Source organism: Alexandromys fortis, unplaced genomic scaffold (genome assembly GCF_014885135.2).
Source record: "Alexandromys fortis isolate MF-2015 unplaced genomic scaffold, M_Fortis_MF-2015_v1.1 scaffold_63, whole genome shotgun sequence".
Classification (NCBI taxonomy): domain Eukaryota; kingdom Metazoa; phylum Chordata; class Mammalia; order Rodentia; family Cricetidae; genus Alexandromys; species Alexandromys fortis.
Genome location: NW_026067953.1, coordinates 9,379,737 through 9,395,542, shown reverse-complemented (window position 1 = coordinate 9,395,542; position 15,806 = coordinate 9,379,737). Strand labels below are relative to the sequence as shown.

Here is a 15,806-nt window from a genome sequence, read left to right as displayed (position 1 = left end):
AGGCAAAAGCCCCTTCTTGCCCTTCGTTCTCTGTCCCCACAGACACAATAATGACCACTGCTGTTCTCTGTCCTTCATTCCTCAGACCTTGTTCCATGATTACCACCAGCATCTGGTGAGGTGCGCACCATTGTTGACTGCCAACACTGCAGGATCCCAGGATCAGAGACCAGTTAATGCTGAGCCAAGCCAAGTGATCTCACTGGTTGGATAATGTCCTAAGACCTCATCCTCTTGATAGTGTCTTTGATGCACACAGCTTGACTTGCCTCAGGATCAAAGTAAAGAGACCAGCAGACCCTGGCCTAAAGTCTCTGAAGCTGTGATTCAAACCAAACCTTTGCTTCCCTTAGTGGGTTTCCTCAGATGTGCTGTCCCAGTGATAAAAGGCTAACTGACACCCCCCCCCTCTATATACTGTCTACTCAGTGGTCCTTAGTAACAACAAAAAACACATGGAGGCAGGCAACTGGATGGCAGCTCAGCATCATATCTGAAATTTCTGGGGTTGGGCTGTGATCTGCAAATCAGGCCGTTCACAGTGGCTGCCCTTGGAGACCTTCGCATCAGGTGGGTCACCCTGAGACACTTTGCCCGGAGTTTAGTTTGGATCACAGGTGTCTGAGATCACTACTGTAAACACGCCCCTCCCCCATCCTCCGTATTTGTGTCCTAGACTCAGACCTCCCCCCCCCCCCCCCCCCCCCCCCCCCCCCCCCCCCCCCCCCCCCCCTTTTTGTGTCCTAGACCCCACCCCCCCCCCCCCCCCCCCAGTATTAGGTCCCAGCTAACAGGCAAAATTAGATATACTCAGCACCAGGCTCCTTAGATACCAGGGCTGAAGCCAAGAGGGATGGAGGGATGTAGCTGACCTATGACAGTGCCCACAAAGTACATGAGGAAGCCACCTCAGGGCCTAGAATGACTCTTGGACATATTGGAATTGTTGCAACATGACTGATGTCCATACCTGGGCCCCTTCTTATTACTCCATGGTTCCAATGGTTTGATACCTTGGTTCTCAATTGGGAACGTAATTCTCTGTGTGATCCCAGGCTGTAATTTTCTGTAACTACATGTCTACCTGCTCAACGTCTCTGTTCTTAGGAGGTTGAGACTCATGTATGTTTCAAATTGAACATCCAACTTTCCCTCTCTGTACAGGCCTCCATCAATGTTTCAGGGTTCACAGATTCTCCATGGACACAAAGCACCTCAACCCATTGAACCTTGGTCTCCTCTTGTCCTCTATCTAGGCACAAAACCAGCTCATCACTGAGCTGAATCACCCACTCTCCTCTCCAGATGTGGCCTGGTGTTCCTTATAACTCTCCTTAATGACAATGACTACATCTTCCTAGAGCAGTTTTCTGTCCTATAGCTACGAGCAGTTAAGATGCTCCCAAAACAGAGCAGCAATTCACCCCTTCAGAGCTCCCTGTAGTTCTGAGCCCTTTAAGCATTCTCTCAGGGCCAGGCTCTTTGCCATCTGTTGACTGTTTTTTCTTTTGCTAAACACCCAGAATTCTTAGAAATGCCCGCATTGCTCTATGCCCTGCAAAATCTTTTTTTTCTGGTCATTCGACCACCTGCTTATCCTCTTCTGACCCCAGGACAGAGGTCACCGGATCCATAGACTCATTTGTGTGCTCTCTGTGATGCATCCAGAGCCTTGTTTTATGATCCACTTGCCCAGCACCATGGTGAAGCTTCGGGCATGATACCCTTGCTTTTGGAAGACTGTTCCTGTGAAATTAGGTATCGTGAAATAACATCCCGCCAAGCACTATGTCTAGCTGTGATGTCATAGGAAGATGACTAAGATTCTCTGTTTCTCAATTTCCTCCTCGATAAAAGAAACTGATAATGACATGTAGGTTAGTGTTCCATCAGAGAAGTCACAGACTGTAAGTGACAATTTCTAGTACTCTGTTGTCACTAGAGCCACACCTCTGCCAATCAGAGCTGAGTGAACACAGCCTGGTTACCTTCTGTGCAGTTATACATTTATTGCATTTGTGAAAGTCCTGCATTTTGGGTAAGGAAGGGGGGGTGTCCATCTATTGTTTGAGGCTGGCCAGTGGGAAACCTAGGAAAAGGCTCCTCTGCCCCAAGTAGTTAGAGTAGGGGAAAGGAGCTGAGCTGACCAATCGACTCCATGCAGGAGCAGGAATAGCTTCTCCACAACAGTGCCAGATGTGGGCAGGCCCAGGAGCCCCTTAAGGGACACTGGGTGTCAGAGCCTGGGTGAGGAAAAGTTTGAGGCAGGAACTGGGCACACACTGGTCCCAGATGCTGGAAACAAGTGAAGGCAACAGGTTCCCTTCTCAGTCCTGGTCCTTAGTTCCACAAACTGCGCCTAAAAGCTTGAATAGTCCCATGAGGCCTGTGAAAGTTGAAGGTGGATTTAACCATAGCACAGATAGGGGCTGAGCCTATTTGCCAAGATCTAGGCTATGGGCAGAGGCAAATACAGGAGAGGCAGCAGGGAGGAGCCACAGAGTCAGAGTTCAGTCTCAGAAACATAAGTTAGTGCTGTCCAGAGTATGGGGAGTCTGACACTGTCTGTCCACAGAACCTGTGCATGGTGCAGTCACACAGTTAGTCGCTGTCACTCTCCACTCAGGCACACACAGTCAATCAGAACATGGAGGCCAAAATGCACATAGAGACCCACAAACAGGCTTAATTCCTGGCTCCCAGGAAGAAGCTTCACCACTTGGGAAGTTCTAGTTTTCCTTGGGATTTGTCACTTTGGCCATAAAGAGTGAAATCTGGGTATTTGCTCCAGAGATAATCATCAGGAATGGCCTGTTGAAATTCACTTTCAAAGGATTTATAATTAGAGACTTTGGCCCAATCTGGATTCCGGTGGCTGCAGCTGCTTCTGTGCCTTTCTCAACCACGTCCAGCACAACTTTGTGGACCTCCTGTAGGAGAAAGACATCACTCACTGGACACTAGGAAGGGCAGCAGAGGAGACTCCTGGAGCAAGCATCGACTGCTGGCCTCAGACACTGGTGAACTATTTGTTCATCCCATGAGTTCTATCCCTGTGGTTTCCAAGTCTCTGCCCAGTTTGTGAGATGACACATGTCCCGGTCTGCTCAGTCTCTGAGAATCTCTACAGCCCTGAAACCCAGTAATCACTGCAGGATGGGTATAGGCACTGCCTGTTCTTACTCCACAGGCAGCTTCTCAGCAGACACACCAGGCAGTCAGTGCAGACTTCAGCACCCCTCCTGCTCCAGTCTTCTTAGGACATACAATAGCAATGCACATGGCGTGGCTTCTCTTTCCCAGACTGCCATGCCCTGCTCCTGCAGATCAGAGTGTGCACTGGACAGAAAACTAGACATTGCCAGGCTGTGCATCTGGGAATGAAGTGTGAAGACCTAAGTCATCTTCTCACTTTTTCTTTAGTTTTCCTTTTTTATCACAACTGCCAGTGTAGTGGTTTTGATGCCACCACCCCACCCCACCGTGCAGGCACTCAGCATAGATAAATTCCTATAAACTGAATGCACAGCATGTACAAACCACGAGCCTTGCATGGAGTTTCCCGGTGTTCAACCTCAGTAAACTGCAGTTTCCAGACACCCACTTCCCCTCCACAGTCTTTACCTCCATTGCACATTGTGCCTGCCTGTAGAGGTTCATCTCCAAGGTGACATTTGATCACAAAGAGGCAGGGAATTCTCAGCCCCAAGGAACAAGGAAAAGTGAACCCTGGGAAACGTCCTAGAACTTTGTAAGAGGTAGACTCAGACATTTTGTACAAGTTCCAGACACAGGTCAGGTCATCTTGAGATGCACTCAGCACCAGGCTCCTTATATACCTGGCCTGAGTCCAGGAAAGATGGTGGGATAGAACTGGGGCATGCCCATGCACATTGAGTGTTGGAAGTGTCCCAGCCTAAGGACCTTTCCTGAAACATGTTGAAGAGATTGCTGGGACACTTGTTTGCTTTCAATAGACGGGTCCCCTGTACCCTCACTTCATGGCCTTCAGGGAATCTCTGTACTGAAGGGATTAGGGAATCCTTTTAGTGACCACCAGACTGCAGTTCCCTGCTTATGTCATATCCACCTGCTCAAGAGTGTCCTCAGGAGCCTGAAGACACGAGCAAGTCTCTAAATGAATTCTCATCCTTCCCTCTCCATTCAGGCTGTGGCTATTTTCCTGGACTCAGAGGAGTCTCTGTAAGTACCAGGTGCCCCAACCTCCTCTCCTCCTCCATCTACACAGCAAGCAAGCTCATCCCTTTTACTGAGTCATCAACTCTTTCTCCGCTGTTCCCTAAAAATGCCCTCATTGACGATCCCCAGCTCTGCACAACTCAGTCCTCTGCATTGTAACCACAGCGACTAACTCTCCTAAGACAGGAAAGATTGATTAACCCCTCCAGTGCTCTCTGTGGCTCTGAGTAATCTCAGAATCCTCTTAGAGGCAGGCTCTCTGATATCTTGTTGCTGTAATTGCTTCTTCCTCTCCACCACCTTCTGCTCTGTCATACCAAGGACCCTCATCCTCCTGAGATTCTCAGAAATGCCTGCACTGCTGAGTGCTCTGCCCAAAGCATTCTTTCTGGTCATCTGGCCACCTGCCCATCCTCCTCTGACCTCAGCACAAAAGTCACCTGATTCACAGGCTCTTTTGGATTCTGTCTGTGAAGTATCCAGAGCCATGTTTTATGATCCATCTGCCACCAACATAATGAAGCTTCGGGCACAGAACTCCGGCTTGGGGAAGGCTGTTCCTCTGGCTTCAGAAAACTTGAAGAACATCCTGCCAGTCATATTGTCTAGCTGTGCGGTCACAGGAAATGAATCAACTTCTCTGGGCCTAAATTTTGTTATCCATAAAAGGTAATAATAATAGCATGTGTATCAGGTGCCCCACATGTCAGAGAGTGTGAGTGAAAACCTCTACTTCCCTGTGTTTTCACTAGAGGCCACACCCTGCCAACAGGAGCCGAGTGACTATTGACCAGGGACCTTCTGTGCAGTTATACGTTTATTGATCCTTTGTTGCAAGGCCTGCATTTAGGATAAGGAATGCGGGGGTATCAATCTGGCATATAAGGATGATAGCTGCAGAGTAAGAAAGTGGGCACTCTACCATAAGTAGGGGTGCTATCAGAAAAGGACTCTTTCAGACCAAGTGCCTTTCAACAAGAGTGAAGCCTGCAACATTGGTCAGATAAGAGCATGGCCAGCATCTGCTGCAAGGGGTTTTGGGTTGCAGAGCCTGGAGACTGGAGGAGTGAAGCACAAAGCAGAACTTGTCACCAGGTGGTACCTGATGCGGGAATGAGATTCAGTACAGCAGGTTCCCCCTCAGTCCTGGACCTGATCCTCATGGATTGGCCTGTGAGCTTGCATAATCCCAGCAAGGCCATGAAGCTGGAAGCAGATGTGCCTGGAGATTGTACTCGGACTGAACCTGCCTGCCAGTGCCCACACTTAGGTACAGGCACATACAGGTCAGTGAGCAGATTCCTGGTTCAGATCATGAGCAGGTGCTCCCAGGAGGACTGCGAGACGGACACTGAAGCCTAAGGCTCCTGTGCATGTCAGCGCCATGGGGTTAGTCACAGTCACTGTCCAAGCAAGGTATACAAAGCCAATTAGAGAATGGCTTCCAGGATGTACACACCCACATCCCTGCTCCCTCCTGGGCACCTGAGCAGAAGGCTCTCACCTTGGAAAGTTCTAGCCACACTTGGGGTTGGAGATTTTGGCCAGAAAGAGGATCATTTGAGTATTTGCTTCAGAGACAAACATCAGGAATGGCCTGTTGAAATGCACTGACATAGAAATAATTTTTCTACAGAGTGGGATAATTTTGAATCCTGTGGCAGCCGCGGCTTCTGTGCCTGTCTCAGCCACATCCAGCACAGCCTTGTGGACCACCTGTAGGAGAAAAACATCACTCACTGGAGACCAGGAAGGGCAGGAGAGAAGATTCCTGGAGCAAGCATCGACTGCTGACCTCAGACACTAGTGATCTTTTCTGTTACTGCCATGAGCTCTACCCCTGGGGTTTCCACGTCTCTGCTCAGGGTGTGAGATGAGGCACGCCCAGGGTCTTCTCAGTCTCTGAGGGTCTCTGCTGCCCTTGAACCCACCATAAACTGGAGGATGGGTATAGGTAATTCCCACCTTAATCCACAGGCACCTTCTCAGGAGACCCACAAGGAACAGCCAGGATGTTGGCAGCCAGTGCAGGTTTAGCATCCCTACTGCTCCAGCCTCATTGGGGCAAACTGCTGCAATGCACATGGCATGGCTTCTCTTTCCCAGACTGCCATGCCCTGCTGATACAGATCAGAGCCTGGGTCTCTGTGTGGACACTGGAGAGAACACTAAGCATTGCCAGGCTGTGCATCTGGGGATGTACTGTGAGGTCCTCAGGCGTCTTCTCTCCTATTCTTAAGTTTTTCATCTCAACTGCTGCTCATCCTTTCTTTTTCCTGTGCTGCTATTGTTCTGTGTGCTATTCAGGAAGTTCTGAGCCAGCTCGGAGTGAAGAAGCTGAGACTGTGGGCGGCACCTGCAGTGGATTGTGGGTGGCACCTGCAATGCAGTACCAGGTGGTTACTATGGTGGTCTTACCTAAAGCACAGGCTCTTTTTCACCCCGGGATCCTGAATCAGATTACGTTCATGGGGTAGAGGAGGGACGGGCTGCATGGTATCCAGAGGGAGTATATAGGTTTTAAACTCCTCTCCAAGGCATAAGGGAGTCTCAGGGTTTCTCATACACACATCATTCCTTCCCCCCACACCTCATCTTCACCATATATATTCTCAAACCCTAGGAGAGCCACTTAGTATTTATTGGTATACCTGAGAGACTCTCAGGTCCTTGGACCCTGCGATCCCAGACAGATCAGCCTGTGTGGAGAAGACTTCCCTGATGCCCAGCTGTGGAAGGATTTTCTCCAGGCTGTAGGCAGTGGAGATGGAGAACTTGGGCATATAGAGCTCGTCGATCATCCTGAGAATGACATAGAGAAACATAAGAGCCCCTGATCTCTGGCCCCACCAACCTACCTGTTGCTAGGGCATCTCTCCACAGACAGTCCTCTCACCAGGGTGCAGCCCTCCTTCCATCCATGCATAGATTCTTTATTTTGTTTTTCCTGAGGCATTAATTAACCATTAATGTCTGAGCGTGTTTACAGTAGGCAGTCAGTGTGGCTAGATACCAGCTGTTCTCTTACCAAGAATGCTTTTTTCCCAGATCCACAAATGCAGCCCTTCCCCTGTCATGTGGACTCAGACTTCATCTAATGATCTTCTAGTTAAAACTGCATTCTCCATCAGAATCCAGCTGTGCTTATTCTTGGAAACTCCCCTTTTGGTCTCACTGCCTCTCACTTTTTAAGTAGTCACGTCATGATATATTGTATTTTCAACCACCTACTCTCTGCTCTTCAATTCCAAGATAAGCTTGATAGGATAAGAAATTTTCTTCTTGAGGCTCTGATATCCTCTCAGGGATTAAAATCACAGCACAGCACAGAGTATGTCATCAGGTCATCATTGCACACTGGTGAATGAATGAGTGATGAGGGGATGCGATGGCTGCACAGGGCAGAGCTGATTCTCAGGGCTGATCTCCTCTCACCTCACTCCCTCTGCCTTCCCACACCCATGCAAGAATCTGTCTAAGTACAGCCCGTTAGACACAGAGGAATCTTTAGCTCCTGCTATAGCTGACCCTCTCTTAAAAACAACTAAAATGACAGTAAAATTTGCCTCAACTCCACAGTTTGCAGAGGAAACTCACCTGCTCTCCACCTGCCCCTGCTATTCCATTACCACAGCCATTACACCATTCGGCACTCTACCCATCCCTGTTAACCATTCAATCATTACGCAGGTATTAGTGAGGTTTTGAGGTATAGGGATACTGAGCCCCAGACCAATTGTTGGTTTCAGACTCAGGCCAGCTCTGGGTCCTGCAGGCACTCACCTGGGCCTCAGAGAGTCCCTCCACTTTCTCAGGGTCTCTGGCTGCAGGCTGGCTTCCACCTGCTGCATCCTGCCCTCGTCAGGGAGGATGAACAGGGCGCTGGCATTGCCTGTGTACTTCAGCTCCACCACAGTGCAGGACAGCTCCTCATCCTGGAAGTAGGGTGTGGTCAGGCGCTCAATTTTCATCATTGGCACCTTCACAGATCTGTCCTTATCCAAGTGAAATTCAGATTCGAATGTGTCATGAGGATTAAAGGGAAACTTCCATTTCCCTAAATGTGGAGCAGGCCATTAGAATGTAACAGCAGGGGAGACCCCAACTACACCCCATTTCTGCCAAGCTTCTGAGTCATGAGAACAATCATTACATCTTCAACACACAGCATGTACTGTCCCATAGTGGTTTCATTATCTATGTTGAAACACAAGACCTTGGAAGATGCAGATCTATGAATGAAAAGGATCCACAGGCTTGGTTTGGAAAGGGAACTCAAAACCAAAGCCTGGCTCCTAGACGTGCTTGTGAAACAATCTGGGATCTGAGGATGTGCTTGTAAGAGAGAAAGGAGAGTGAAAGGGGGAGACTAGGACCTGGGGAGAGTTGGGGATCCCTCTTCTTTATGAAGACCCTGTCTAGAAGGCAGTTACTTGTGGGACATGTTTTCAGAGAAGACGGAAGAGACTGAATCCTCCCACACTGTGATCTGTCCATAGTGCCCTTCAGCGTGAACCACCTAAGGGGACGTAGAGTCCAGAGCCAAGTGTGGGCTTAGACTGAACCTCTACAGACCTTTGTTCTCTAAGGTCCAATTCCCAGGACCCCATAGTCGGTGGCTAAGACACAGATATTGAGTTCTCATCTCATGCGTGGGCCATGTTCCCCTCCATGAAGTCAGATATCTTGTCCAGACTTGCCCCACATGCCAAGCATATGTGATCATCTGCAACACACCCTAGGGGACTGATGCATGTACAGTTTCTTCGGCTCAGGATCCAGCAGTATAAACATACAACACCACCTCCTCCTAGCCAAGAAGACTTGGAATTTGGGTTCTGGGCCAGCAGAGGGAGCCACACCCATCCTTCAGGCCATTCCTCTGCTCTGGGGCCATCCTGTCCTCCTTGTCCTCCTCCCTCTTCTATTATGGCCAATTAGTTTTCTGTATGTAGTCTCAGAACCTGTCCTCCTCTGCCCTGGACTAGTACATTTACAGGTCCAGCCTCAAATCCACCCAAGATCTAGTCGATCATGAATTTCATCAGTCACTGTTCTGTGGGCTGTCACCTCGGTCTCTGCTCTCTACCGGGCTGGGTTTGTGGGTGTGGACTCTGGATGTCCATCCCAAACCCTTACCCAAGGCAGTCCCAGCCCAGTCTCCCAAAACAATAGCTCCATAACCCCAGATCCATGGCTCAGGAGAGTCTTGGACTCTGTGGCCTCCCAGGCTGCCATGTTAGTTGTCCTACAAAAACAAAACAAAACAAAACAAAAAAACCCCAAAAACCAAAAACCAAAACAAAACAAAACAAAAAAACTCGGCAGAGCAGCCATACACCACACATAGAACACTGCATGGCTGTGTTTTCTTCTCACTAATGAATTTGCCCCACTCCCTGCCTTCCCATGCTGAGGTCAAGCTTAATGCAGAACGGTTCAGGGGAGAGGTCCTGCATAGGGATGCATGAAGGGCTTTTCACCACCTGTGGCAATGCTATTTTCCTGGCATATCCCACAGGGAAGGAACCTTCTAAGAAGTATATTAGAAATGCTGGAGCAGACAGAATGAGGGACCCTGTCTTTGCAGGGAGATGCTGTGGCTTCTCCCCACTCAGGTCGAACTGGATATCCGAGCTATGCAATCTCCTAGTCAATCAGTTTATGTCAGAGCCAAAATGAGTCACTGAGAGCTCGGGGCTTCTGTGGAGTAAGTACAAGGAACTGCAACCATTATCCAGAATACCCCAGAAGGGAAGTAAGGCCAGTTAGTAAAAAGAAGTAAGGCACCCATGTCTTCTAGGCCATGAACCCCTATTTTCCAGTGCTCAGTGTATGGACACAGGGTACCCAACCAACACCATCTCCAACCACCCATGAAACAGTGCCCATCCTCACCTTTAAAGTAGATGTAGTTCACCAGCACCATTACTCTATCCTCATCCAGGCCTGAGATCAGTTCCTTGATCTTCCCCTGGGTCTGTTTGTTCACATAGTCATTGATGAGAGTTTTGGCCTCATGAGGCTGCTGGAAGTCGGCACTTGAGGTCTCAGCCTGGTACAGCACCCTTGCCTTCTCCTTGAACTCTGCCAGGATCTGCAGGCACTCTTCAACAAACATGGCGCTGCCTGTGCTGATCTGCACCTGGTCCCCTGGCTGACTGAGCATGAGGAGGAGCTGCCCAAATCCCCGGTGGATGTCTGCCTCAGGGGTCTCAGTGAGATTGAACTTGAGACCTTCTAGAATATCTTGCAGAGTGTTGTTGCTTGCTCCCAGGGACAGGACGGCCAAGGCAGCTGAGATGCTGAGTGGGGAGAAGACAATGTTTTTATCTGGGTTCTTTAAGGCCAGCTCCTTGTAGAGGCTGAAGGTGAAGTCACTGTTGCTGGATGTCACTGATAGATTGACTACTGGTGTTCTGTTGTTTTGGATTTCCTGGCCTGTAGCATCCCTTCCCAAAATGCCATCTGGTCTGGAGAGGACATCAGTTGAGATCCCAGCCATTACTCTAGTATCCTGGTTGAAAAGAAAAGATCCTTTTATCTGGGATGGCCACGTGATTCCCTGACCACCTCCTAGTCCTCCCACCTGGCCTGCACTGTGTCCTTTTGTTGCCTTTGTGACTGATCATGGGAGGTGCCCTGGCCCCTCAGATGGCAGGGCCACACCTTCTGTTCCTTTTCACTACAGGATGAAGTGCTGTTGCTGTAACCAGTTTTCCTAATGGAGAATCAAGACCTAGAGAGATGAAGGGATTGATCGGGGTCATAGTGTAAGCAATAGAAGACCTAGGGACGGGCTCAAGGCTTTTGTAATTTGAATGTCATCTCTTCTCTTCTGGCTTGGCTTAAGGGCTCATTAGAAAGCAGGGGACCTCTTCCTTTTCACTTGGGCCCCCTACCTCATCACCACCTCTAGTTAGGACTCAAAAAGAAATCTTAGACAGAGTGTACCCCAAACTCTAATGGATATGTATAAGAAATCTCACAGCCCTGGGTTTAACTTAGTGCAAGCCCCTGGGAGTGTGGGAGTTAATGGAGGGCAGCACCGGATTTGTCTGGTGCAGGAACAGAGCCTTGGCCCCCTGAGAACTGGCATCAGAAGGATGAGAATGAGGAAGATCTTCAGCTCTGCCAGTATTCCACATGGTGGTTTCTATCTCACCTTGGAGGGCTTCCTGATGGGACGAAACTTGGATGATGTTTGAATGAGTCTCTGCTACCTGGACCAGATTTCATTTTGAATTTCAGGGTGGGGTCTTGTGGCAAGAAATCCGTGGATCTTTCTGGGTAACTTGTTGAGTGACCCAGGTTAGAATATTAGTAAAAGTTTATGGCTTTTTATGGTCACTGTGGGTATTTCTAGGGAATGTCCAGATAACCATCGCCTCCATACATCACTGTAGTGTGGACACAAGCATCATAAAACCTACAGTTGAAGCCAGGCAATGGTGTCACATGCCCTTAATCCAAGAACTAGGTTTGCAGAGGCAAGCAGATTTCTGTGAGTTCAAGGCCAGCCTGGGCTATAAGAGCTAGTTCTGGGACAGGATCTAAAACCACAAAGAAACCCTGTCCTGAAAAACAAAAACAAAAAACTACAGTTGAAGGTTTATGATAATGGTAATCACTGTCACACACCTTTAGCCCCTGTCTAGGTTGCTGAGGACATCAGAGGAGACAGTAGATGGTAGAGGATGAGAAGGGGAGGAGAAGAATAGAGGAGAGAGGACACAGGGGGAAAAGAGGAAGGAGCGAGACAGTGGAAAGGAGAGGATGCAGGAGGATAGGAGGGGGAGGGATGGGGTTCAGATGGGGGGACAGGGGAAGATTGGGGAAGAGAAGAGTAGAAATATATAGGAAGAGAACAGAGTGATCAGGAGAGGAAGGTGTTGGTGCTGAGGCACATGTTCCCAGGCCTGTCACATGACTACAGAGGGGCCAGGGACTTTAACTCCCTCTACCCTGTGTTTACTGTCAGATGAATGCGTCCATATCTCAGGAAAAGCATTCAGTAATATTTTTATCAAAATTATTTCCACAGCAAAGAGGTTAGTTTGTTTGTAATAGACTTGGCTCAGTGGATGAGCTGTAGTCTTTTCCTTATTAGGAGACGGTGGAGCCCTTTTTCTTGGCCATGGGATCTGCTCAGAAAGTGATATTTCTGATCCCAAGACTTTTACTGTCTACTACAAGCATGTCAGTGATTCCTCCTCTGTTGCGGGAGGTCCTTCCGCTCTTCCAGCCAATAGCTGCTGAGATACCAGCCCATTGGGGCGTGGTCTCTCTCTTTAAAAAAGCGGCCACTTCCCTCCTTGCTCTCTTTTGCTTCAGGCTCCCTTTCCAGCGACTAGACTTCTTCCTGACTGCACAGAGGGCTGGCTGTTGTCTGGGACGGTGATCTGTAAGTTTTTTCCCCTTTAAATAAATACCATCCTATTAATCAAAATTCTAAACTGGTGTGGGATTGTTTGTGATTTATGCCTTCATCACACTCACACCTCCCTCATGGGGCCGATGTGAATTTTCTGTCTGCCTCTGCTTCCCACAGCAGCACCTGGGGTAGTCAAGGTCTCAAAACTTCCTCCCTGTGGAGGGTGGGAAGGAGCAGGCTCCATTCACTCTCCAGAAGCAGAATGGTTCCTCTTCCATCTTCCATTGAGAGGGAGACCCAGACTGAAGAAAAGATTTTTATGCACCCCAGAAATGTTCCCTGATTCTAGTCCAGTAACAAAGGATCAACTCCTTACTCCACCAACCCAAGATCCAGGACATCCCCAGTACCACACAGTCCTGCAAAGGCTCCTCCTCTGTTCTCAGAGAGAAAGAATTATGGGAATTACCTGCAGAGCTGAAGGAAGCTACCTGAGTTTGCGACAGCTTGGTCCTGATGATCTGGGTGCTGCCTGCCTGCTGTGTTGTTCTTCCCACTGCAGACTGATGTCTATTTATGCCCACCAGAGTCTCCTCCCTCTTCTTAGGAAGTGCTGACCCAGACAAGTTCCACTCTGTGCTCAGTCTGGAATGGACTGATGGGATGATTTCTGGTATTGCGCATTGAGAAGCTCTCCCTAGCAGAAACACTTCCTGACCACAAGCCAAGTGTGTTGCTTTCAGCTTTCTATTTCTCTAATTGTTTCATAGTCTGTGTGGAACTGGGGAAAAGTCAGAGTTAACAAGGCAGGGCACAAGCCCTACTTTTCACCAGATAGGGCTGCAACTAACTTTTATTGCAGACTTCTTAAGTAACTTCAAAAAGAATAGAAATCTATTTCCATGCTCTGTGATTTCTTAATAAAAACTCATACATCAATAAACAGAGGTCTCAATGCTAACAAGACTCCACCTCCATCTGTGTAACCGTCCTGTCTGGTAGCAATGGGCATAATCTAAATAGACACTCACTCTGCCCTCTTTGGCCTCAGACTTCTGAAGGGAAGCTGCCTTGTCTGGCACTGAAGGGAAACCCCTGACAGGATTCTGTGTCTGCAGAGCCTGGAAGACTGATCTCAATTCCAGTACTGGAGAGAGATGGGAACATTGCAGGACCAGAGGCTAATTACCTTCTCATGGGTAAGTGCTGCCTCTCCGGAACAGACAAGTTTGCCTCCCTTTGTGTCAGAAGTCAACTCAGTGACAATAGACTTCTATTACTAACAGACAAAGAGCTTCAATCCAATAGCGAAGATGCCAGCAGAAAGCAACTTCACTTCATAGAGAAGCTGCCCCTCCTTGATGCACCTGCCTCTCTGAGGTTCCCACCCCTGCATCTCAAAGTTGTCTTTGTGTGGTTAAGCTATAAAGTGTTTGTAAAATTACTTCAATATTGAAGAATGGAATTTGGGTAACCAAAATCACTGTTCTCAGGACATTTTTCACTCTAAGTGGCTCCAGAAGAAAGTATCTCTCAGTCCCTTTAGGATGAGAGCTGTGTTTTTTTTTTTTTTTTCATCATCATTGGGACTAGACACTTAGAAGAGAGGAGTTAGGTCCAAAGCTGCTGTCTGCAGAATGAAGGTGCTGGTCCTAGCAGGAAGAATTTTGGTTGAGTCAACAGAAACCTCAAGGCAGGGCTTTGTGTATCAGAGAACCTGATCACCCATGGTGCATTTCTGTTTACCAGGAGCCACCCTAACCTTCCCACAAATGTCATCCACCTCAGCAAATGCATCCAACGCACCTTCAATCCAGTCAGGCTGAATCAGCTCAAACTTCCCTAACCGCTGCCACATAAAATTTCTTTCCTTTTCTGCTCTTCTGCTTCTCTCTGCCCCCGATCTCAAGAGAAACATAGCTTTGGCAGGTTCGTTTTCACTAAATTTTTCTTTTTCTCATGGAGTTGTCTGCTTTGATGAATTTATCCTTTCCTCTCTTACGTTTGATGCAGAAGCCAAGGAGAATAAACTGGGCCTCATCCAAGGGGACCTATCCACTTCAACTGAACTGAAGTGTTGATTTGGACACCCCCTCGGTGTAGATCACTTCCTTCTGCTGGCTCTTCCCCAAAATATTCAATATGAAATTTTAGAGTTGGCCTTTCCAGCTGTTTATCTCCTCCACTGTGCTGGCTGCCTTCATACCAACTTGACACAAACTATAGTCATATTTCTTCCATCCTTAAACCTCTTTCCCACCGCAGACTTACAGATCTGGTTAAGCCCCACCACCTTATTTTTATTGCAATATGGCTTGGCAGCACTATAAAACTGACAGATGCTCTCAATGGCCATTAGATGACAAATTTAATATCAAATTCATATTGACCTTTACAAATCCTGCCATTTCACAGGCAAGTCCTTTGAGATACCTTATGTTCATGCTTTGTTCCCCTCCATTCTTGTCCCTCTCTCTCTCTCTCTTTCTGCCTCATGCCATACTCAACGTATTATAAAAGTCATGGCTTCTCCCAAGACTAATCAAAACCTAGACTAGTCCCTGTGTGGATCCTGATAGTGTCTTTAAACTTCCTTCTGGAGCATCACAAGCCAGGCCTATATCCTCAGCACTGCTTTCAAGATTCCTATCTTCCAAGCTCCCACAGAACATCCCACTGAACTCCCAACACTCAGTTGACTTTCTAGCACAAAGTTCCAAAATCTTTCCACAATCCTTCCTAAAACATAGTAGGTCTGTCACAGCAATACCCACTACACTGGTACCATCTTGTCTTACTTCAGGTTTTCTGTTGCTGGCATGAAACACAATGATCAAGACGCAATTTCGGCAGAAAATGGTTTATTTGGCTTTATTTCCACATTGCTGTCCATCATGGAAGGAAGTTAAGACAGGAACTGAAATAGCAAAAGATCCTGAATCCAGGAGCTAATGCAGAGGCCTTTTAGTGTTGCTGCTTTCTAACTTACTTCTACCATCCTCGGTTTGCTTTGGTATAGAAACTCCATCCCAAAGATGGAATCGTCCACAATGGTCTGAGCCCTCTCCCATCAATAGCTAATTAAGAAAAAGCCTTCCAGCCAGATCTTATGGAAGCATGTTTGCAGTAAAGGGTTCCTTCTTGCATATAACACTAATTTGTTTGTCCAGGTAACATGCCAGCTCAGGGGCCATGAACAAAGTGATCCCAGTGTCAGAGATGTAGTTACACA

General features: G+C 48.0%; 1 protein-coding gene and 1 long non-coding RNA gene across 2 annotated transcripts in view; one reads left to right on the top strand and one right to left on the bottom strand.

Moving 5' to 3' along the window:
* The window catches only part of LOC126507201 (uncharacterized), a 39,624-nt gene that overhangs the window by 21,401 nt on the left and 2,417 nt on the right, over window positions 1–15,806 (top strand). The window lies entirely within an intron of this gene.
* LOC126507192 (serine protease inhibitor A3N-like) overlaps window positions 2,730–15,806 on the bottom strand; it is a 93,776-nt gene continuing 80,699 nt past the window's right edge. The window contains exons 1-4 of the mRNA XM_050151414.1: window positions 10,099–10,706; window positions 7,984–8,257; window positions 6,852–7,002; window positions 2,730–2,930 (exon numbers count right to left, since the gene is read on the bottom strand). Of these exons, the coding sequence (XP_050007371.1) occupies window positions 2,730–2,930; window positions 6,852–7,002; window positions 7,984–8,257; window positions 10,099–10,705 (1,233 nt within the window). The 5' untranslated portion in view covers window position 10,706. Of the gene's footprint in view, window positions 2,931–6,851; window positions 7,003–7,983; window positions 8,258–10,098 lie in introns of the transcript that reaches the window.